The sequence below is a fragment of the Mytilus galloprovincialis genome, chromosome 12, assembly GCF_965363235.1.
Source record: "Mytilus galloprovincialis chromosome 12, xbMytGall1.hap1.1, whole genome shotgun sequence".
Lineage (NCBI taxonomy): Eukaryota > Metazoa > Mollusca > Bivalvia > Mytilida > Mytilidae > Mytilus > Mytilus galloprovincialis.
The window spans coordinates 9,067,970-9,094,241 of NC_134849.1; the positions used below are offsets into that span (position 1 = coordinate 9,067,970).

Genomic DNA, 26,272 nt, shown 5'->3' on the forward strand with positions numbered 1-26,272 from the left:
CTCACGTGAAATGCACATATATTTCACCAAAAACGAGCTCTTACGTGAGATTCACGTTACGACTCATAAAATACAGTTATTCAAATAACACCTAAATTTTCAAATTTTATCGTTATCTTAAAAGAAATAAGTTTTGTGTGACTGAATAAATTTGACGTGAATTTCTTGTGAATCTAATTTAACTTTAAAACAAGAGTGAGGTTGAGAACAAAAGATTTATTAACATTGTGTTTCGATTTCCTTGTAATTATATTTATATAAGTGTTTAAAAATTTGTGAAGTAACCACCCATCCTTGATATAGTACGAACGACATCAGGTAGCATCAATACAAGAATTTATAGTATTTTCATCATGAAGTGTTTTTCTCCATTTGATCCAGTTTCCCTAAACTCCTACAGTTAATCATTCAAGTAATAGTGTGAGCTGTCAAGTGAACATCGAGCGGCCCTGTGATAAAAGGTGAGATATTCATTTTTGATAAAACATTCTTTGCAAGAGACAGATAAAATTCGCAATTTGTGTTTGCATACAAACAATATCAGATAGCATCATTACAAGTAATAACAATTGTTTCATCAGGAAACTTAGTTTAAACAATATTTTATTTCGAAAAGTGCACAAAATATAATTATACAATATGAAATACAGGGATTCGGAAACAAGAAAAACTTATATAAATCCGTCTCCCTTTAAAAAATGACATAATTAGGAACATAGTATAAGAAACTCGTATAATGTAATTTTCAATTCTTTTTAGTTACCTAACATGTTTATTCTGTGGTTTGCCTGTTACTCAGAAGTCAGTTTGATCGAAAAATGTGATCAACTCGTATTTTCATAATTATAGTGCATGTAGCTGAGAAATATGTTAACGTTTCGAAAATAAGGTTACCATGGTTACATCAAATAAAGTTTCAACATCTTAATCGACATCGACATAAAAATAATTGTTACGGACCAAATCTCCCTGTTTCTAAAATAAATCTTTGTACAACTTTAAAAATATTTTCGTTTTCCTCATCACTGATTAGTTTACTACCTGGTAATAATGTTTGTATATTATATATTGGTAGTGTAGAAATGGTTTATGTTCTGATGAGTCGATAATTATGACATTCTAGCAAATAGTGTTTGCTGCTCTCAACTTACCCACATATACAGAGGCTGGAAAGAACAATATGTTTCTGGAAAAGGTGTTCATTTAAGCCACTGCAGTTCAACTGGAGTCTGGCGTGAAGTATTTGGCCTTTTCTACAACCAGCATTATAATATGTGGGGACTTTCTTAGTATCTCGGTTTATATAATTTTTAAGTGTAAATTTTAAAGGAGTACATCTAACATCTTGTTTCACGAATAACAGATGGTAGGAAAGAATTTTGATAAAAGGTAGTTCTACAGTTCATATTTTGAACATTAAATGCACTTCTAGTATTATAGTTATAGACTTGATATAGTTGATAGGCCAAGTGATAAAAAGGTAAGACATTTTATTTTTGATGTAACCTTCTTAGCAAGAGACATGTAAAATTCGCAATTTGTGTCTGCATACGAACAAAATTAGATAGAATCATTACAAGTAATTACAATATTTTCATCAGGAAATTTTGAATTCTTTGTTTCAGTTTCCCTAAACTCCAAAGTTTGATCCGTCAATTATTATGTGAGGCAACACGTGAACACCAAGCGGCTCAGTTATAAAAGGTAGGACATTTTATTTTTGATAAAATATTCTTAGCAGACCGTTTACCCCTTCGACGGCACTTGTGTCGTTTACCCCTTCGACGGCACTTGTGTCGTTTACCTCTTCGACGGCACTTTATGAACTTCAAGGGAGTGTCTCAGTCTATGTTGTTACCTTGATTTGTTTCTTAATATTCGATTTACGAAAAGTAAACATCGATATCCTTCAATAATCATAATATATCAGACAACAAATAGATGTTCATGGTATCATCTAATTATCAATACATGTATTGCAACATTAATTAATGTTAACGTATCACTGGCACATGATTTGAAGACAAAACCACAGGCACTTGTCTCGGAATTTTTTCCCCTATATACCTTAATAATTTAATTTAAGATGTAATGCGTCTTCTGATTGGCTGACGTTATTTTGTTATCAGCCCATATACATAATTTAGTCATGTGACCGTGACGTCATCAACGTTTTTTTCATGGTTTTCTACGGTTTAAAATGGAATTTAGAATTAAATTATAAGAAATGACTGTAATATTTTTTTTCTATCTATTCGAAATAACATAAAAAATGTGGTGCACACTGTTAAATAACCCGCTACGCACGTTATTCAGTGTGCACCATATTTTTTATGTTATTTCTTCATAGACAGAAAAAAATATTGCAGTCATTCCTTAAATATAACACAAGGTACTTAACTTGCATATTCGAAAAATGTCAGACGATGACGAAATTCCGTTATATACCGCTTTCTAGGCAGTAAACCCCACTAAAACTTATTATATCGTGAATCTAAATTGATTTATCTTTACAATAGTGTATAACACTTCTACATTTGTTGTCGGAATCATCCGTAGCAATCCTACCAAAGTATGTCAATCATAATAATTTTTCTAACCGCTGAAAATTTGGCAATACACGTCTCGCAGTAAATGATGAATTATAAAAACTGTTTCAGAAAAAAACTGTTATTTTTTGTCTGAATAGAACTTATCACCCAGTAAGTTAAATTATATAAGATACCGTGAAAAATCCCTAACAAGTCGTATTTGTGGTATGTCTAATAAGTAACGCCTTTCCTTTTTTAGATTCAAATTTTCCCATGACGTCAATGTCATTCAGACTCTCTCTTGACTTTACGTATGAAAATGAAACAAGATCAGATAACTCCGAGAATCATTTAGACTTTCCCATAATATTGACCAATCGGAAACCGAGATATATAAGTAGACGTGACGCGTTTATTGTCAAATCATCAGCGGTTGGTAAAATTATTACGATTGACATACTTGGGTAGGATTGCTACGGATGATTCCGACAACAAATGTAGGCATGTTATACATCATGGTAAAGATAAATCAATTTAGATTTACGCTATACCAAGCTGTAGTAGGGTTGACAGCCTAGAAAGCGGCATACAATGGAATTTCGTCACCGTCTGACATTTTTCGAAAATGCCATTTAAGTACCTTGTGTTATATTAAGGTATATAGGAATTTTTTTCTGAGACAAGTGCCTGTGGACAAAACGTATTTGTTATAAGGTGTCTGTCTTATCTTCCTTACATTTGGTGCTGGTGCTTGGACACGTTTGTAGTCCGCTGTTATTAAGACATTCATCAAAGTAAGTCCTTGAACTATACATAAATATCTGATGTTAAACTAAAACTAAAAAAAATGAAACTTGGCTCCTGCAACTCATTCTTTAGTTTTCTATATGGAGTTTTGTGTAGTATTGTTTGTATGTTTTTTTAGTCATGGCGTTGTCAGTTTATTTTCGACTTATGAATTTAAATTTTCCTTTGGTATCTTTCGCCTTTCTTATACAGGTATCATTAACGGAAACACCATACACCAAGACATTTCTGATAATGAAAACCTATTTGGCCTAAAGAAAGAAAAACATACTGGGAAATATACGGAGTAAAACGTTTTCCATACAGGGGAAAGCGTAAGTTTACATCATTACTTTACAAACCTTTCGGTGGAGGAATGGTGATCTCAAATGAAGGTTTTAGACTAACTATTAGTCAATTTGAACGAATGTATAAAGCTTGTTTAGAACGAAGGAAAACAAAAGAACAGTGGATAATAAACCTTAGATATCCTGACAAATTATCTAAGGAATATCTGGAATACTTAGAGAACTGTACAGACTGTAATACAGGTAATATATTTTTATTAATAATTGAGACATGGCTTTGTTAATATGGTAGCCCTGATTTTGTTTTACAAAAGATACAATGTTTTATCTCGAAACCCAATAGCCGTAGACAACAATATCAACAACAAATAAGAAGACAAACAGACATCTCTAAACAAAATGACAAACAGTCCACATTAGCACTAAGGATGTGGAAATGACAAACAGACAACACCATAACCAAAAGAAAAAAGTACATGGATAATGACAACACAAATTGATGATAAGGGCTTTCAATATTTACACTCTTATACCTGCGGACAGGATGAACAAAATTGACAATATGAATATAAATAATTTTGACGTTTCTTACTTCAGCATAACTGGCCACAATAACGCTATGAATGTAATGATAGTTAGGGATAAATCTAGGAAGATCATGTTGTATGTACGAATGAAATTTTACGTATATAATACATTTGTTATTATGTTTGTTATAGACGATTTACGTTGTATTGACCAGAAGGAGAATTACTTATACGAAAACTTAGTACAAATAGTTGGTACAGAACTACACATACGAAAGAGACAACGGCTATTCATAATACAAGATGGGCTCATCAATACAACAGGTCCGAGTGAATGTACACAGATATCCAGTGGGAGTTTAGCAGAAGGGCTTAATTTACCCGGCAGTGACCTAGATATAATGAACGTTATGAATTACAAGAAAGTAATACCGAATGTAAAAGACATATCAAAACAAACAAATAACACGAATAATGCTCAATTTTATGTTATGGAAACAGATTTTGTGCATCCAGGATTCTCTAGGCTCCTACCAGTAGAAATACGTAATGGAGCATATGTAACTGACACATGTTATAATTGTCCATCTGGTTCTTGTGATAAAGGTTATCTATCTTCAAAACGCTTTCTTGATCATGTCATGAGAATGTATTCCAATATGAATGCGTGTGTACACGGCCCATGCATTTCAGACGAAGATCAGACACTTGATTTGGCATTTTGCATGAGAAGTAATTTGATACCTTCTAACGCAATTCCATGGGAATCGCGTCATCGATGCCAATGGCCTCCTAATCTTGTTATCAACAGGATCATAAATTATGGATGCTTGTTCGTACCTATAGGACCTAAGATTTTATCAAATAATGAATCATTATGGAGAGTGTCTTTCTCTGTAGCAGAACAAATACTTGTACATTCGTTTAATTTCACTCAATTTTTATGTTACGGTCTTCTCAAACTAACATTAAAGCGTATCATTAATACAATCGATGAAGTAAAAGATTTAGTGTGCTCCTACTTTTTAAAGACAGCTTTATTCTGGGTTTCGGAGGAAGTTGATATTGAAACATTCCATTTATCTAAAACATATTATTGTTTTTCTCTCTGTCTGAAAAAAATAATATCATGGGTTAACACGTGTAACTGTCCAAATTATTTTATACCTGAACATAACATGTTCCTAGGAAAGATCGATAAGAGTAACAATACGATACTTCTAAGTGTTCTTGAGAGTATACTGTGTGGAGGGATCGATGGATTATTACATAATTTGTTTCCGCTTGACAATACATATAACGGTGTAGTGTCTGCAACGAGTAAATCTCCGTTCCTTCTTCATGTTCTTCTCAACGTTTTACTTTTCAGACATGTGCCTTACACGAAAGACATGACGACAAATGTTAACACGTACCACATACAAAAACTGTGTCATGCACTTTGCCAACGTATCATGAGGGGAGATACTGTATCGGGTTGGTTGTTATACGCGTCGTTTTATTATGTAACAAGACAGTTCAAAGTAGCACTCAAAATAACGGATTATGCTCTATCAAATTGGTCAACTTTTTTGATGATGACAAACACTAGAATACCCAATAACATATACAGAAACAAACATTTCCCAATGACATTGCAAGAGAGGGTGATAAATTTTCATTACGGACAACGCTCACCATTAATACCAGAAGAACTACAACTTGAGGTAGAGTTCAGTGATATGGAGATTCTACCAAATATAATGTGTCACTGTCTTACATTTCTATGCTATCATCATCTTGGTGAATTATCCAACAGACGACACGCATTAAGGGGTTTTTATTTAGCAATGAAAAATAATAAAATTCGGTCAGTAAATACATTGTCTAATGCAATAACAATACTTGGAGTATGTTTTGAAATATCCGGTGATAAAGACATGGCCTATCAGTGTTATGATGAAGCTTTGCAATGTGATGAGTATGTATGTCCTTCAGCAGAAACACGGATATCAAAACTTTTTGAGATTTAATATAAACTTCTATCATCAACAGCGTATGAACCATGCTATGATGTACAATAAGAGTATTGAGAAATATTTTATCCGTGTTACAAAATGAAGTGGCTTGATCCTTTCATTGAAATAATAAAGTTTTAATGAGCGTATTGAACGTATTGAGCGTACTATCTTCCTTATTGCAATAACAATTATTGATCTGCGTCGAGAACAGATAAAAAATAAATGTGATCGGAAACAAACCCATTAGTAATTGGAGTTTAAGATATGATTTTGAAAATTGTTGTGTAAAACAATAACGAGAGGAGAAAGATATCAGAGCGACATCTGAACTCAGAATATAAATAAATGACAACGTCATGGCTAAAAAAAAGACAAACAACAGTACAAAAACACAACATAGAAAACTAAAGATATCAAGCCTAACAAAAATTGAGAGTGATCAAAGATTCTCTGGATTTTTTAGCAAACAATACTCCATAGATGGCACTCATCATCGTCCGCGTGTTAGTACAAATCCTGTAAAAATTATAACTCAGTTGGTAACATTATTTAAAAGGTGAATGGGAATCTAAATAAAACAACTAAATCATTTCCGCTATCATCTGATAAACCGTTTTTCCCAATTCGTGATGTCCGTTTACAGGATTTGTACTAACACGCGGACGATGATGAGTGCCATCTATGGAGTAGAGTTTGCTAAAAAAATCCAGAGAATCTTTGATCACTCTCAATTTTTGTTAGCTTTGATTGCTAATCAAATTTGGTTTTCCCCCAAAAAAGACCCACGGTCCATATGAAAAAGGAGACGTGTTATGAATGCCAATGAAACAGTTCTTCCCAAGATACCAAATGACGCAGACATTAACAGCTTTAGGTCACTTTAAGGTTATTAACAATTATCAAATAAAATTGATAATGAAAATGGGGAATGTGTCAAAGAGACAACAACCCGACCATAGAACAGAGACAACAACAACAGGTCACCGACAGGTCTTCAATGCAACGAGAAATTCCCACACCAGGTGGCGTCCTTCTGCTGGCCCCGAAACAAATATGTGTACTAGTTAAGTGATAATGAACGTCAAACTAAACTCCAAATTGTACACAAGAAACTAAAATTTGGGACAGGCGCAAAAATGCGGCGGGGTTACATATGTTTATGAGGTCTCAACCCTTCCCCTATACCTCTAGCCAATGTAGAAAAGTAAACGCATAACAATACGCACATTAAAATTAAGTTCAAGAGAAATCCGAGTCTGATGTCAGAAGTTGTAACCAAAGAAAATAAACAAAATGACAATAATACATAAATAATAACAGACTACTAGCAGTAAACTGACATGTCAGCTCCAGACTTCAATTAAACTGATTGAAAGATTATATAATCATCATATGAATATCAGACACAATCCTTCCCGTTTGGGGTTTAGTATTATACCATCATAACATATATACATAAACCGTGTCATGCCGACACCTAGTGTTTAAATAAATGTGTTTAGTTCCGATGCAAAGACACTATAAATGAATCAATTTTAGCGCCATAATATGCAATCTTTAATGACCTGATTGACTTTAAAGCTAGTATTGCATAGTCGTCTGTAAAAGGCCCGAAATCACAAAATGTCAACAATGGGTTGATTTGTATGAGGTATCTTATACATTGACTATGATTTAAATAAGTGTTGTCAACGGCTAACCTGTTAACCGGTTAACCGTTTGAAGGACTGAATACCGAATACCAAAAACGCTAACCGGTTAACCGGCATTTTTTTCAATTTTAATAGATTTGATATCAATCTGTACTGAAATCATTAAATAGTTTTGTTTTATTTAAAAATCTTCGTCGTGGTGATTAATTTGACAGATCAATTGTCCAGTATATTGATTGCTATTGTTGATTTATAAAAAACCAAGATAATAAGAACATGTCTATCAGCTCGGAGGAAGATCTTAAGGAAACATAATTAGTATACTTGTTTTTTTAACTTTAATACAGTAATACGATTAAATCTTACGATTTACTTCTTCATTTTATTTTTGATCTTATATTGCGACGATTTACTTCATTATTTTATTTTTGATCTAATATTGCGTAGACCTACATCTGAATGTGCAATTTCCATCGTGCAAGGCTTTGTCATACTTTAAACCAAATGCTCAAAAATTGAGAAATGCTAATCAACGTAAATGTAATTAAAGTATACTTGATGGTACGAGTAAAAGGTTTAATCATTCAAGTCGTTACAAGATAGTAAAGACTAGGTAAGATTGGTATACTATTCCCCATCCTCCCACCCCTGTTTGACCAATCTAACGCTCGTTACAAGATAGTAAAGACTAGGTTAGATTGGTATACTATTTCCCATTCTCCCACCCCTGTTTGACCAATGCGACGCTCGTTACAAGATAGTAAAGACTAAGTAAGATTGGTATACTATTCCCCATCCTCCCATCCCTGTTTGACCAATGCGACGCTCGTTACAAGATAGTAAAGACTAAGTGAGATTGGTATACTATTCCTCATCCTCCCACCCCTGTTTGACCAATGCGACGCTCGTTACAAGATAGTAAAGACTAGTTAAGATTGGTATACTATTCCCCATCCTCCCACCCCTGTTTGACCAATGCGACGCTCGTTACAAGATAGTAAAGACTAGGTAAGATTGGTATACTATTCCCCATCCTCCACCCACTGTTTGACCAATGCGACGCTCGTTACAAGATAGTAAAATTGTAAAGACTAGGTAAGATTAGTATACTATTTCCCATCCTCCCACCCCTGTTTGACCAATGCGACGCTCGTTACAAGATAGTAAAGACTAGGTAAGATTGGTATACTATTCCCCATCCTCCCACCCCTGTTTGAGCAATGCGACGCTCGTTACAAGATAGTAAAGACTAGGTAAGATTGGTATACTATTCCCCATCCTCCCACCCCTGTCTGACCAATGCGACGCTCGTTACAAGATAGTAAAGACTAGGTAAGATTGGTATACTATTCCCCATCCTCCCACCCCTGTTTGACCAATGCAACGCTCGTTACAAGATAGTAAAGACTAGGTAAGATTGGTATACTATTCCCCATCCTCCCACCCCTGTTTGAGCAATGAGACGCTCGTTACAAGATAGTAAAGACTAGGTAAGATTGGTATACTATTCCCCATCCTCCCACCCCTGTTTGACCAATGCGACGCTCGTTACAAGATAGTAAAGACTAGGTAAGATTGGTATACTATTCCCCATCCTCCCACCCCTGTTTGACCAATGCGACGCTCGTTACAAGATAGTAAAGACTAGGTAAGATTGGTATACTATTCCCCATCCTCCCACCCCTGTCTGACCAATGCGACGCTCGTTACAAGATAGTAAAGACTAGGTAAGATTGGTATATTATTCCCCATCCTCCCACCCCTGTTTGACCAATGCGACGCTCGTTACAAGATAGTAAAGACTAGGTAAGATTGGTATACTATTCCCCATCCTCCCACCCCTGTTTGAGCAATGCGACGCTCGTTACAAGATAGTAAAGACTAGGTAAGATTGGTATACTATTCCCCATCCTCCCACCCCTGTTTGACCAATGCGACGCTCGTTACAAGATAGTAAAGACTAGGTAAGATTGGTATACTATTCCCCATCCTCCCACCCCTGTTTGACCAATGCGACGCTCGTTACAAGATAGTAAAGACTAGGTAAGATTGGTATACTATTCCCCATCCTCCCACCCCTGCTTGACCAATGCGACGCTCGTTACAAGATAGTAAAGACTAGGTAAGATTGGTATACTATTCCCCATCCTCCCACCCCTGTTTGAGCAATGCGACGCTCGTTACAAGATAGTAAAGACTAGGTAAGATTGGTATACTATTCCCCATCCTCCCACCCCTGTTTGAGCAATGCGACGCTCGTTACAAGATAGTAAAGACTTGGTAAGATTGGTATACTATTCCCCATCCTCCCACCATTTACCCTTTGTATATGTTACCTTATCGTTTCTCATTGACTTGTGTATAGTAAAGAAAATTGATTCATTTATTTATGACTGTTGTATTGGTTTGTGAACATGTTAAATTAAATGCGATCATGAATCGAACAGACAAACTTATGCTGTGTTTGTTTTTTTCTAGGATATCTCGTTTAGACAAATTTTATTTCGGAATAGTGAACCGAAAGGAGTAAATAAGTATATCTACATACAAATAGAAAAAAAAACAGAATTACAACTACAAGCGATATGACATTATAAGTTATATGGTTCGCTACTGACCCCCTACGGATCAATAGAGGGTTAGTAATATCAATAGGGGATGAGGCCCTGGACCGAATCCCGTATGGATTTTATTCACCTTCTAGGGTTCTAGTTCTGTTTCATATAAGTATAAAACCAAAGCTACCAGAAGGGATGCACTGTAAGTACCCATTTCATTACCGACTGTCTGTTGAAATAGTTTTCCTCCAATTCCAACAAATAAATTACCGAATAAAAATTCCAGTATTTTGATTGCATCCTCTTCCATGTATATTCAGATTGAATGAGTGTGCTTCGTCACAAACTAAGAATTATTATAGCTCAAAATAAGAAATTGATGTTTGATGTTTCTATTTTTTATAAAGGAAAAGATCCGTTTAATGAGATGGTGTAAAAGTGTGGCTCTAAAATTTAAAAAAAATGTATATGTTTAAGTTTTAAGCACCATTTAATTTTCGAAGATATAATGAACTAACGACATATGTAACGCAATGCTCTGCAATCCACTACCATTAAACATTGATTTTGTAAATGTGTAAGATAAACATGATATATAGATAGAATACATCTGTAACCTTTTAATCTCATTGAAATAAACGATACATCCTTTTGATGCAACGTTCTCCAAATTTTAATTCTGTTACGTTTTTTATTTGTTTTTTTGGGTGGGGAAGTAACTTCTGTTATTGCATTCTGTCTTAGAAACAAACTTAATGACGACCTTCGATTATTCAAATTGTTCACCCTAGACATATGAAGAATAAGAATAAATAAATAAAATTAATTTTAAATTTTGCATGGCGTCACATTGTATCATTCTTACTTTACGGTTGGGTCAGTTTTGCTCATTTGTCATATTCATACGAGTACCTTAAATAGCTTAAATGTTTACAATTTGTTCTAGGAATAATGCCTTTTTGGCAAACATACCATATCTCCTTATTACAAAAAATAACTTTAAAGTTACATTTAACATACACTTGGCATAGTCAAACGAATTTCCTGCATGCACAGCTATAATCAATAAATGTTGTGTTTGGTGCGGGTTCGTGTTCCTCAATCTTTACTTTTTTATGTTGATTGTTTTGTTTTGTTGTTTGTCTATTCATCTTTTTTTCTGTTATACTATGGCGTTTTCAGTTTATTTCCACTTATGAGCTTAAATACCTTTCGCATCTCTTTTAAGTCAAAACTGTTTAATAATTGTACTGTATCAATAAATGATCTCGTTATGTCCATACTTTTATTAAATGACAGATGGAAAGATAGAAAACAAAAAAATTGACACATTTTAAAATACGGTCACCATTTCAATTATTTCAAATGATTTAAATATAACGACAATTGACAGACATATAATTTTTTTATGAAATAAGCGATTGTCTGCTTACCAAAAAGAAAATCGAAACCACCTTTGTCCAATTGTTAACTTATAACATCCAATCAATGAATGATTAAATAATTTTACTCATTCGCTAATTTCCATTAAATGAAATCTTAATCACTTCAACATAAATGTAAGATTTACAGAATCTTATAAACATGAATTTATCGATCGGTCATGTGCCTATTTATTGAGTGAATGGAGTAACACATTCATTACATGCAATAAATAATTGATCAAACATAAATTATTGGTTGGTGGATATGATTTGTTTCTAACTCAACTCATCTGCGATATGTTCTCATGATCGTAGATTCTTAAATACACAAAAAAGCGTGTGATCTTAGAATGTACCAGTTTTTCCTATCCACTATTGTTTGCCTTTGACTGAGGGTGGAGTCGTCTGATCTCAGAATGTACCAGTTTTTCCTATCCCCGATTGGTTACCTTTGAATGAGTGTTGAGTCGCACTATGTGTGATGCATGAAAAGATAGAATGTTGCATTGTCTTTCATTGTTGTGGCAAACATAACGCTATTGTCTTTGTATAGTTTGTAATATCAATGTCATTTAAAGCTTTCTATACCATGCATTGCAATGTTCTTTTTATTATTGTATCATGTGTATGTCGTACGGTATCAAATAATACTACTTAAAATTGATGTGTTGTCCTCTATAGATAGAAGTCATATTGGATGTCATTCAAAATATCCTTATTATTTCATATATTAAGTCATTGATACCTAACTGTAATGTAAAAATGCAAAATGACTGACATTGAAAAGTGCTATTTGCAAATAACTTATCAGGTTCAAATAAAGACATCAGTAGTATACCGATGTTCAAAACTCAAAAATCGAAAGAAAAAAACAAATCCGGGTTACAAACCGAAACCGAGGGAAACGCATTAAATGTAAGAGGAGAATGACGACACAACATTAAAATGTAACACACACAGAAACGATTTATAATATAACAATAAATAGTAGAATATTTGACAAAGAAACACACGAATAATAGCTAACAAAAGGCACCAGGTTTAAAATTTAATACACCAGAAGTGCATTTTGTCCACACAAGACTTACAAGTGACGCCCAGATACAGAAGACCAAAAGTTCAAAATATTTGTGGCAAAAACGGCCAGGGTTTTCTGTTAGGGACCAGAACATCTCCATTATTTAGAATAATTTATACTTTTGCAAACAGTAAATTTGATAAAATGACTTTATAAAAGATATACATGATGAAACTGTAGTATTACCTAATTGCAGACCACCGGATACATTACATAAACCGACAAAATCCAACACAATCCAACACATAAAATAGACACACCCGAAGTAGTCAAGGCCTCAACCCAAAGTCACATCACATTTGAAATTGTAAAAAACGAAAAATAAAATGACGTCACATTTGAATGAATAAAACTATCTTTCAAAATTAAAATTGAATTAGGATTATAGTTGTACTAAATACTGATATTACATTTAATAACAATGAAAATTACAATACTCATTAATATCAAACTGAGGTAGCAATTAGACAATTAACTATATTCTATGTCAGGTTAATTCTGAATCAAACTGCAAACGTAATACATCGTACAAATTACGTTGAACCAAATCAAATCTAATAAATGAAGGCGGTGATTAATTTTCTTTACCATAACACATGAATATAACCGAAAAGACGTCAAGACATATGACAAAATCCGATGAGAATAACAAATATAACATTAACACTAAATACACGAATTTGGGATAGAAAAGTATCGTAACACGTCTTATAGCAATGCGAATTCACACTCAGAAAAACAGTCACAATCGGGAACGAGTCACGTTCGGTAATTAAAAGATTAGACGACGTAATGACAAACCACAATCTAACATGTGGTAAAAATGTCTTTAGCTAGTTTGGTCAAAAGACGCATTGAAGGATCAACCAATTCGTGATGGTGTTCGAAAATTTACGGACTGTCAATTTAAATCTGTGCTCCTCATAACTTTGTTGGAGCAGTTTCTGCGTAAGGAGCACACTCCTGTATATGAAGTCCGTATAGTGTGAACAAGCATGAGAATAACGTATGAATTGCAATATGTAAACACCATACAAAAGGGCAGAGTGTATGTTACTGCTGAAAAATGGGAAATTGATAATTGAGTAGTTGAAATCGTCCCTTTTATCATAGATTGTCGTGTGAAGTCGTTCATCTGCGTCAATATTGAAGAAAAGATCAAGGTATGAAGCAGTCCTTCTAGTATCAGTGGTATCCTTAATTTCAAGTTCACAGGAATATATGAGATGTAAGTATTGGCTTAAATATGGGTTATTCAATAATAGAACATCATAAATATATCGGAAAGTAAAATTAAAAAAATTCGCAAGGCGCTTTTCCTTTTTGTCTTTTAAAAGTTTTTGAATGAATTTACTGCATACGAATACAAAAACAAATAGACCGGTAGTGGTGCACAATTAGTACCTATTGGAATACCGACTGCCGAAATATAAATCCTCCAAACTCAACAAATATATTGTCGATCAAAAAGTACAGCATTTTGATAATATTATCTTCAATATATTTTCTGATAGATTCAGTGTGATTCTTCACAAAATATGATATATTGTAACCCAAAACAAGAAAATTGTATCTACGATTCCCATTTTTATAGAAAAAGCTCTGTTTAATGAGATGGTGAAATCGATCTTTCAACTCAGCATGGGGAATAGGAATAGTATATAAAGCGTAGAAAAATCAAAAGTCTTTATGTTGCTGTAAAATTGCAAAGACTGTGATCGAATTAAAAATGCATCATACGGTATTGTTGACTTATATAAACCCTGAAACCAAATTTCAGAAATCATTGTATTGCAGTTCCTAGTTTTGGGTATCATGTGTTAGATGATACAAGTGTTCGGTTAACAGAAAGTTGTAGAGTGACGAATATGAAAAAAATATTCATGGTACGGACTGACGGACGGACTTACGGATGGATAGATATGACGGACAGGTAAAACGGTATAAAACCACTCTGCGGGGGTAAAAAAACTTCTAAATGCATTTTAATTTAATATGACCATTAGGAAATGTATGAACACAGGGAACTTCCACTCACATCAATTTCATTGAAATCGAATTCATATAAATTTCACTTGAAATTTCACGTAAATTTCTTCTCAAGCAAGCTCATACATGAAGTTCACGACACAACTCATATATTAAAGTAACTCAAATTACATCTAATTTTTCAAATTTAATCAAAATCATAAAAAAATGTATTGCGTTTGTGTGTAAATTTCGCGTACATATCTTGTGATTCTAAGTAAACTTTAAAACAAGATTTAGGTTTAGAACAAAAGATTTATTAACATTGTGTTTCGATTTTCCTGTAATTATATTTATACAAGTGTTTAACAATTTGTTAAGTGACCATCCATCCTTGATATAGTACGAACGACATTAGAGAGCATCACAACAAGCATTAATGATATTTTCACCAGGAAGCTTTTTCTCTCCCTTTGTTTCAGTTTTTCTAAACTCCTACGTTTAATCATTTAAAGTAATAGCGTAAAGCAACACGTGAACATCAAGCGGCCCTGTGATAAAACGTAATACATCTATTTGTGATAAAAATTCTAAGCAAGAGACATGTAAAATCCGCAACTTCTATTTTTCATACGAACAAAATCAGATAGCCTCAGTACAAGTAGTTGCAATATTTTCATCAGGAAGTTTTTCTCCCTTTGTTTCAATTTCTCTAAACTGCTACGTTAAAACATTCAAGTAAAAGTGTGATGCAACAAGTTTACATCAAGCGGCCCATTGATAAAAGGTAAGGCATTTATTATTGATAAAAAATTCATAACACGAGATGTTTGTACTATCACGTACCTCGTGTCAATCCTTTTGAATTTCACTGGATTGTTTATGTTGGAACCCTGATGCGTTTCTTCTTAGTGGACTATATATACGAAATATCAACATCGATAACCTCCATTAATCATAATATATCAGACAAACAAATATATGTTCCTAATATCATCTAATTAACAATACAGGTATTGCAACATAAATCAATGTTAACGTATCAATCGCACATGATTTGAAGACAAAACGTATTTGACTTTTCTTCAATTAAAAGTAAGTAAGTAAGTATATCATTTATTATAGCAACATGTGTAGTACAGGTAATATTACATAATAAGAATACAATAGTTTAACAAATTTACACCCGGTCCGTTGGACATTATAAGTCACTTTAAATCTAACGTTCAAATTTTCAATACTCAATCTGATTGTTACTTATAAAGAAGTTCATTGCTTTTACAGAAAAATGAATTTAAATATTTGGCAGTTTGTCTTTGATGTAGTGTCATTAAATGAGCAAATTTTCTATTATCAATAAAATTACTATCAAGTTTCACTGATTCATATAATAATTGTCTTAAATTATGGTAAGCTTTACAGTGCAACAAGAAATGTTTTTCATCTTATTGCATGTTATTACTATACTTCATCCATAGATTTCTAGGAGTTAGTTTATAGAATGCTTATTATGCTTATTTGTTTCATTTGCTTGCTTATTTTGCCACAAGAATAATATATGTTGATACTTGTAAATTCATGAAGAAAAACATAAATTATTAAAAAAAAAAACTATCAAGGTTCACTGATTCATATAATAAATTATGGTAAGCTTTACAGTGTAACAAGAAATGTTTTTCATCTTCAACAGATCCGTAATCGCAGAAAGTGCAAAATCGTTCATCAGGAACCTCATTTCTAAATCACCCAGTTTCAATGCGTAAAAGTAGAATACCACAGCGACATTGTGCCATAACTGATCGTTCTTGTTTCTGATGTTCATTTTGACGTAAAGTTCAGTCTCGTACTTCTGTTTAATAGTAATGTAAGTCCTTAATTTGGGGAGAGTAGTGATTTAACCAGTCCAATCGATTTCACAGTATTCCATAATTTGTGTTTAAAAAGTTCAATGTTGCATAAATTTACATATTCATAGCAACTCTCCATGTCCACTTTGTGAAAAAGTTCCTTCATCTGAGAGCTCCACTGGCCCAATTTATTATAGTGACAAAGACAAAGCTTTTTCGTTAGTCTATCATTGTCCATTTTAGGAAGCCGATTCCGTCTTCTAACCATAGAAATCCGCCGTCTTAAAGTGGGCTGTAACCATCCTAGTTCAATATTTAGAGAAAAAACTGGTGCAAATCTGTGTAATCCCAAAATATATCTAATAGCACGGTTTTGTACAACTTCAATGGAGTGGTATGTTTTATATCCCCAAACACCTGCAAAATAATCAATGACTGGTACAACACACGACTCGAAAAGGTTTCAAATGTGTTCTATGCAACATCTTTAAAAATTGTGAATCTTTGATATCATCCCTCCTAGTGCCCGTCTTCCAGCTTTCCTAATGTTTCGATGGCAACACTAAAATCTTTTTTATCATTAATAATTATCGACTTACATATTGTAAACTGTTTGGTCCAATCCTGAAATTAAAGTTGCTTTGTGGGACACGCTGTTTTCCAAAATGCATGACATTTGATTTTGAACAATTAACACTAAGTCTCCATCGTTGGCACCAACTGTATAAAACATCTAAGCAAGGTTGCATATCATTTCGATCTCTGTTAGAATAACAAAGTCGTCAGCATATAATAGAAGACTGATTTTCTCATTATCACAAGGTATTCCAGTGTCTAGGTCTTTAATTTCAGTAGCTAAATCGCTGACAAATAAATCAAACAAAGTAGGCGATAAATTATCCCCTAGGCGGACCCCATTTGAACACTGGAACCAATTTGTACGATGATCATTTACGCAGACACATGATTTTGTGTCAATATAGAATCTAGAAATAGCATTATACATGTTTCCGTCAATTCCGTTTGATTGCAGTTTGTATTGTAATAGATTCCTATCTACACAATCAAAAGCTTTTTGCAGATCAACAAAGGTGGCAAATGTAGATTTCCTATCCTGAATAAAGCAATTAAAAGAAACCACTTAATTCTCACATGATCTATATCTTCTTAAACCGTTTTGTTCATCAGCAATTAATCTGTTATCTTCTAAAAATTGTTGCAATTGGTTATTTAAAGTAAAACCATAACATTTCGCAATTACCGAGAGTAAATTGATCCCTCTGTAATTCAGTGGAATTCTCGGGCCAATAGCAGAACCTTTCGGAATTGGTCGAATTAGTGCTTTCCTCTATAACGACGGAACTTTTCCTATGTCGAAACAGATATGAAATTACACCTGCAATAGTTTAATAATTGGTTCATTTTTAAGCACTTCATTATGGATACCATCTATTCCATGAGTTTTTTCCCTTTCCAATGTAGAACAACTGTTTTTATTTCGTCTATATGAATGTTCTGATTCAGTTTATCATTTGGTATATTCAACGGGACATGCATATTATCTTCCAAAAGTCGTTTATGTCGTAATGCGTTTTCATAAAACTCATAATCGTAATCGTCATTGTTGTTCATGTACAAATTTTTATAATCGGATTCCCATTAAGCTTGGTGCTGGTGCGTGGACATGTTTGTTTTATTTATTTTTATTTTGTGTTGAGGAAGCTCGCCAATACAATTTCAAAAAAACAAAGTGAATTAAGGTACTTGCTGCTCAGTTCATTAGTTTTTCTATGTTGTGTTTTATGTATAAGTGTTTGTCTATTGTTCTTTTCGTCATGGCGTTGTCAGTGACAACTTATGAACTTAAATTTCCCTTTGATATTTTTTGCCTCTCTTATACAGATAACATGAACGGATACACCGGAAACCAAAATGATTTTGATGATGAAAAAATATTTGGCATAAGGACAACAACGTACTGGGAAATAAATGTAAATAAAACAAGTTAAAGTTGAGGTACATTCCGCGAAAATCTATAATATTTGTAAATAGTCAAATACTTAAATCTGACAAAATGTTGATGCATATGATAGATTAAAAAATATAACAACAAATTATCTGAGTTGCAGTAAAAATCTGTATAAGTCATGACATTAATCTTTAACAAATGGATGCTCCTAAAACAATTTTAGCGGGTTTTTTTCGCGAATAGAACAAAATCGATAAAATAATTGTCACACCTGGCTTTTCATATACATTGCTAGTCGTCCAATACGTCTACAAAACACCCACCATGATACAATTATCGGAACGATTGCTTGAGGAAAAAAATCCACAAGGATAATTTTCTATGTACATGATGTACGAACTCCATTTTATGGTTTCATGATACATTTGTAAATACGAATATTTATTTCTATAGATCACTTAAATTGGATTGACTCGAGGGGGAAATGCTTATACGAACACCTAGTACATATAGTTGGTAGTGAAATAGATATACGAAAGAGACAACGGTTATTGATCATAAATGATAGAATCGTCAATTCATCAAGTTTGACTAATCTTACACAAATATTCAGTGGAAGTTTGGCAAAAGGATTAGATTTACCAGGCAATGACATAGATATAATGTTCGTACGCAACGATGCAGAATGTAAGCAACATGAAAAATCCAATACATTGTTATACACTTATTATGGACACATAATATTAATCATCCTGGATTCACTAGACTCAGGTTGGTAGCAAAAGCGGATGACGAATCGTTAATGTACAATGTTTCAATTGTCCACCAGGTATATGTACCCGTAAATCGTCGTTCTATCTACATTTAAACAGCTTTTTTTATTCTTGTCAGACTAGATCACCGGTATTTGTACACGGTCCATGTTTATCAACTGTAGATCAAACCATGGACTTTGCACCCTGCATACGGAGTAAATATCTACCTCAAAACGCAATTCAATGGGCATTTTGTCTTTGATCTTCCATAATTGTGTAATTGACAGGATCATACATTGTGGATGCTTGTTAGTACCTATAGAACCCAAAACTGTATCAGATGAACGTTTATGGAGAGTGTCGTTCTCTGTGGCAGAAAAACTTCTAGTACATTCGTTTAACTTTGCTCAACTTTTATGTTACGGTTTACTTTAATTAATGTTAAAGCGTACAGTTAGCACGAATAAGGATGTCAAAGAGTTGATGTGTTCCTATTTCCTGCAGACGGCTTTTTCTGGGTCTCAGAGGAGTTGGATATTGAAACATTTCAATTATCTAAATTGTACTATTGTTTTTCCCTCTTTCTTGATAAATTAATATCATGGGTAAACATATGTTACTGTCCGAACTATTTTATACCTGAACACAATATGTTCCTATGAAAAGATTGATCAGAGTAACAATAAGATACTTCTAGGTGTACTTGAGAGTATTAAGTTTGGAGGGATTGATGGGTTGACAAATAGTGTATTTCCGCCTGACAAGGGAAGTCACTGTTTATTAAGTACAAAAAGAGAATCTCCATCCATCACGTTAGACTTCCTATTTTACAGGGTTAATGCAGGTTATTTGGAGATTCAAATTGACCTCTCACGTTGGTATAAAAAAACTGGCATTTGTTAAATCTTTACTAAAGTTTGAATCATCTTTATTCATACTTGATACATGTAAATATCGATATGCAAACATCATTCAATTGGTACCACAACTACTACCAACGTCATACACAATAGGTAACACGTACAACATACACAAATGTTATCATAAACATTTACTGGACGGAATCAAGACAGATGCTGTATCGGGTTGGTTGTTATACGCGTCGATTATTATGTAACAGGACAGTTCAACGTCACACTTAGACTGATGGATTATGTTCTGTCAAGATGTTCACCTGATATGGTGTTTGGATGCGTTGAACCTGGCTGTATACATAGAACTATGTACAAACAAAATGTACATTCCTCAATGACTATAAATGACAGGATGAAAATGGCTATCATAAAAAATCTCAGGTACTGTAAGGACTCATCATTAATACCTAAACTAGAGGTTGAAAGAACAGTTTTAGACATACCGCCTGTTGTAATGTCACACTGCCTCAGATGTTTATGCTATCATCATCTTGGTGATATCATCAAAAGAGAAAATTCTTTATGTGATTTATGTACTACAGTAAAATATTAATATTTAATTGAACCATCACATGTATCGGATTCAATAACAATACAATATACAATATGCTTTTATTTCAAAAACACTCCGTCACATTGACATGTGAAACAAGAGGTTAATTACAAAAAATACAAAATACAATCACATACAATAACAATACTTGGAGTATGCTATGAGATATCGGGTGCTAAAGACACAGGCTATCAGTGCGACGAGGAAGCTTTGAAAGTGGATGAATGCATAACTAGTACCACACAAATAAGAAAATCAAAATTAGATAGCAGCTTTTGTGGACGTTGACAGTAATGATGTCATACCAGGGTTTACCTTACCGTGAATATCACTTTCTTGTTAATTATAACACGCTAATGTTGATGATACTGACATAAAACATTATTATGTTATGCTTATATTGATTTATAGTTCGAATATAATATTATATATCTGTCGATGCTGTCATTTGTTATTGGTGTTTATATAAGAAAGCTTTGCATTGTGGCCAAACATTAGAATTAAGACAACTAAAATTGCCATCTGATAGACAGTTTTTCATTGCAGCTTTGATCGCTGATCAAATTTGATTTACCCTAAAAAATGACATTCCGTCTATATAAAAAAGAAGATGTGGTATGAATGTCAATGAGAGAGCTATTTCCAAGATACTAAATGCCACAGAAATTTACAAATAAGGTCACTTTCACTTTATTAACAATGAGCAAAGTCAGGTGTAAAAGGCCCGAAATGATAAAATCTAAAGGACGAGTTGATTTTTATGCGTTATTTAATCCATTGACTAATAAATATACTTGTAAAGGCAAATCAAACATTTATCTGTAAAACAAATAAATCGTGAACATTAAATTGCTTTAGCCTAAAATAAGATATATAATATACTGGATGATTTAAAAGTATCTTAACATACGAATTGAAAAAAAAAATCGGGAATAGGTCATGTTTGATACTTAAAAGATTAGACGAAAGTACTGAATTCAAACCACAAACAATATTTTATACTAAACTATACAACCGAAACCTAAAAAAAGAAACTTTATATTTGAATTACATTGAATAGATGAATATTGGATGTGTATTATACATGTCGTATAACAGTAATAATTTACACTCGACAAAACAGTCATTTTCAGGAGTACGTCACGTTTGTTACTTAGTAGACAGACCACTGGTGTTAAACTGATCACCGTAACTGCAGTTACGGTGATCCCAACATGGCGGAGCCAAAACCAGATGAAATCGTCTTTTTGTAATTTCTCCGAGTACATGGAGTACACGCATTGTTTTAAAGAATTACTTAGCCGCTAGATTGATATGTACGGTATTGTTGTATATGTGTGTTCTTAACATCATATGTGACCTTGTTACCGAAACAATAGCTATTGAAAATGTACAGAAGATCATCGTACTCCAAGAATTTTGTTTGTTATGATAGTGGTAACTTTGATTATTATTTAGTCGTTATATGTACACGATCATGGTAACTTATCAATGATGATCGTAACTTTCTCTGTATGCTGATGGGCGACTATTTATCAAGCGTGTTTGAATGTTTTATAACTCGTGAATAATTAACTAGTTTCCTGTTTGCTTTGAAGGTCTAGTCTTTATATTTTACAAGTCATAATTTACGGTAAATGTTCATAAAGAACAAGGAAAAGCAACCAGATAGTTTGTTTTGTTTTTTAACGTTATTGGTCTCGATCAGCACTGAATAGATATTTTGAAAAGTGATATGTAATTTAAAAATGATTTAACTGAACGTGTACCGTATTAATAGAGCAGCTCGATGAAGGAGATTGAAGTTGTTTGTTGTTTGTTGTACAGTACAAGTTTTGGTAATAAGATATAGTAAGATGTGGCATAAGTGCAAATGTTAGTAACATCCAAGTAACAATTTGTAAAAGTAAACCAATATTGGTATTGGTTGCTATAGTTGTAATGTGTTATTTTAGTATACGAGGAGCTTGTTAGAGCTTAGAAAGTTGTACATTTTGTATGTAGAAATGTCTTTGAAAATTGGGTATATAAGGTACTTTTAGAACCATGTTCACATACCCAACAATTTGGATGATGACGAATTTCTTCAACTGTTCGAGAACAATCTAATTGAAATATAAATGTTTGACTTTACATTTTCCGATTTTTCAGATGTCACTTTCGGACACGCAAGACAGAGATGAATATCATACACCTGCTTGTTCATCAATTGAAGGTTGTACACAAGTTGTCGGCCGTGGACACCGATCAATATTCTCAGAAATGAAAATATGTGCGATGCATGAACTTGCTTTACGTAATTGTGTAATACGAGTTTTTACGCCCGACAGTAAATCGCTTGAATACCTAGACGTGTCACTTCACAAAACCTCTGGACATAATTCCTTAAACCATATTTTATATGACTTTGAACTTTGACTTTTTAACTATTTACCATATAAATTTCTTGCTTTAAAAACTTAGTGAAAAAAAAAGTTTCCGTATTAAGTTAGTAATTCGGATAACACAACCGTACACTTGACAAGATATCGACACGCAATTACGACAACGTTAGGTTAGTGCTAGTTTTGGTCTTTTGTGTTTTATAGATATATAGTGGTTTTAAAACGAGAAGATGTCAAATTGGCCAGACGGAGAGAATTGAAATCGATGATGATCTCTTATCTAGAGGAATATATAAAGACCAATTGAAAGTAGTATACCGCTTTCGAAACTCATTAATCGATAGAAAAAACAAATCCGGGTTACAAACAAAAACTGAGGGAAACGCAATACATATAAGAGGAGTACAACGACACAACATTAAAATGTAACACACACAGAAACAAACTAAGCATTAGACAAAGTCCGATGAGAATAACAAATATAACATCAAAACTAAATACATGAATTTGGGATAGAAAAGTACCGTCCCCTGTCTTATAGTAATATGAATTCACACTCAAATATAAGAGGAAACAAACGACACAAGAGAAAAAAAACGTTAACATGTAACACACACAAAAACGAACTATAATTTAACAATGGCCATATTCCTGACTTGGTACAGGACATTTTTAAAAGAAAAAATGGTGAGTTGAACCTGGTTATGTGGCATGTCAAACATTCCGCCTTAATGGCAATGTTAAATATAACATTACAATTACAACACAACATAACAGAACTACAATATAAATAAATAGGTGAACCTATTGGACAAAGAAACAATCGAATAATAGCTAACAAAAGGCACCAGATTTAAAATTTAATACGCCAGGAGTGCTTTTCGTCCACACAAGACTTACTAGATACGCCAAGATACAAAAGTTCGAACAAACAAGTACAAAGTTCAACAGCACAGGTTAAAAAAGCTGATCCAAATACAGCCAGGGTTTTCTGCTTGGGATACGAACATCCTTATTATTTAGAATAATTTATACTTTTTCAAACAGTAAATTTTATAAAATGACTCTATAAAAGATAAACATGACAAAACTGAAGTATTAACAAATTACAGAAAAAAAAAACATTTTTTTCAAGTTCACTGGGATATATGAGATGTAAGCATTGGCTGAAATATGGGTTATTCAATGATAGAACATCATCAATATATTCGAAAGTAGAATTAAAGAATTTCGCAAGGTGCTTTTTCTTTATGTCTTTTACATACGAGTACAAAAACAAATCGGCCAGTAGGGGTGCATAATTAGAACCCATTGGAATACCGACTGTCTGTTAAAGTATAAATCCTTTAAACTCAACAAATATATTGTCGATCAAAAAGTCCAGCATTTTGATAATATCATCTTCAGTATATTTTCTGGTAGATTCAGTGTGATTCTTTACAAAATATGAATTATTGTAACCCAAAACAAGAACTTTGTATCTACGATTCCCATTTTTATAGAAAAAGCTCTGTTTAAAGAGATGGTGAAGTCGATCTTTCAACTGAGCATGGGGAATAGTAATGTAAAGCGTAGAAAAATCAAAAGAGGTTATGTTGCTGCAAAATTGTAAAGATCGTTCTTTATATGAAGTTTGGTGTAACTTAAGTATTCAGTATGATGATAGTACATTTTCCTTGTTTTCTTAGATGTTGATACCAAAAGAAAGAAGGACAGATTTTTGATTTTGTCAAATTTCGTCCCTGGTAAAAGATGTTAAAGAATATGTAGGGTTACCAGTTGGTTTATTTATTCCAAGCTCTGTTGTGAGACATAGCAAATAATGGTTTTTACATATGAAGACAATATTATTAAAAGCTTTATCTGCTGGAACAACGACATATTTGTCATGCAAAGACGATAAAGCATCCACAACATCCAGATTGATGGAAGGGTTAGTAACTCGTGTACTCATATTACATCGTAGTTTTTGAATGCGCTTCTTAATGCATGATCGAATAGCTGAATTGAATGCTTTTTTTTCATACAGAATGATCATAATATAAATTTTTCATTTTTTTGGCGAAGTTTTCTTTTAAGTTTCCTGTAAGACTTGAGTAAGGTTTTAAATAAAGATTCATTTAAATTGTGTTTCGATTTCCTTGTAATGTTTTTTTAACAATTTGTTAAGTGACCACCTTTCCTTTACATAGTATAAACGACATCAGATAGCTTTAATACGATCCTTTTTAATATTTTCACTGGGAAGTTTTTTTCTCAATTTGTTTCAGTTTGTTAATTCGTGTAAGTAATAGTGTGAAGTAACAAGTGAATATCAAGCGGCCCTTTGATAAATGGTAAGATATTCATCTTTGATAGAACATTCTTAGCAAATGACGTTAAAAACCTGTCGACGCAACTTGTGTTTCCAATATATCCTTATTTGATAGAACATTCTTCCCTAGTTCTTCGTTAAAGCGCACAACGTCAGAGTAAAAAATGAAAATAATATTAATTGCAGCAAAATTTGTTAATGTTAATAAAGTAAATGGAACGTCCTCATTGTATGTTCTATACACCATATAAATTTTAGCATGTAATATGCTACCGTTAATTTGTAATGATTGAGACAGTTAAGATGACAAAACGCTTAGAAAGATACATTCAACGTCATTGTATTTCCTTTGCGGTCGTGATTTTCAATACCAAAAACGCTATAACTTAGAAATAGTTTCGTTTACGTTTTTTTTTATTTAAGTGAATTGATAAAAAAAATTAATCATTACAAATTAACGGTAGCATATTTCATGCTAAATTTCATATGGTGTATAAAACATACTATGAGGACGTTCCATTTATTTTATTAACATTTTTTTCATTTTTTTACTTTGACGTTGGGCGCTGTAACGAAGAACTAGGGAAGAATGTTCTATCAAATAAGGATATATTACCTTTTATAACTGGGCCGCGTGTTGTTCAAGCATAAGATCAAAAATAAGTTGGTATGAAAAAGGAGAAAAATCCACAAATTATTTTTTT

General features: G+C 33.1%; 1 protein-coding gene across 1 annotated transcript; it reads left to right on the forward strand.

The window, feature by feature from the left end:
* Positions 1-1,329: 1,329 nt before the first annotated feature.
* Positions 1,330-6,298, forward strand: LOC143053583 (uncharacterized). The gene is made up of 3 exons (XM_076226379.1): positions 1,330-1,389; positions 3,531-3,868; positions 4,345-6,298. Exons 2-3 carry the CDS (start codon positions 3,694-3,696, stop codon positions 6,162-6,164), a joined length of 1,995 nt encoding a protein of 664 aa, XP_076082494.1. The 5' UTR covers positions 1,330-1,389; positions 3,531-3,693; the 3' UTR covers positions 6,165-6,298.
* The last annotated feature ends 19,974 nt before the right edge of the window (positions 6,299-26,272 follow it).

Bases quoted from the DNA above. Each gene is read 5' to 3' on its own strand.
- LOC143053583 (XM_076226379.1), top strand. From the start codon at position 3,694: ATGGTGATCTCAAATGAAGGTTTTAGACTAACTATTAGTCAATTTGAA. The intron at 3,869-4,344 runs GTAATATATTTT...TGTTTGTTATAG, and splicing joins CTGTACAGACTGTAATACAG to ACGATTTACGTTGTATTGAC.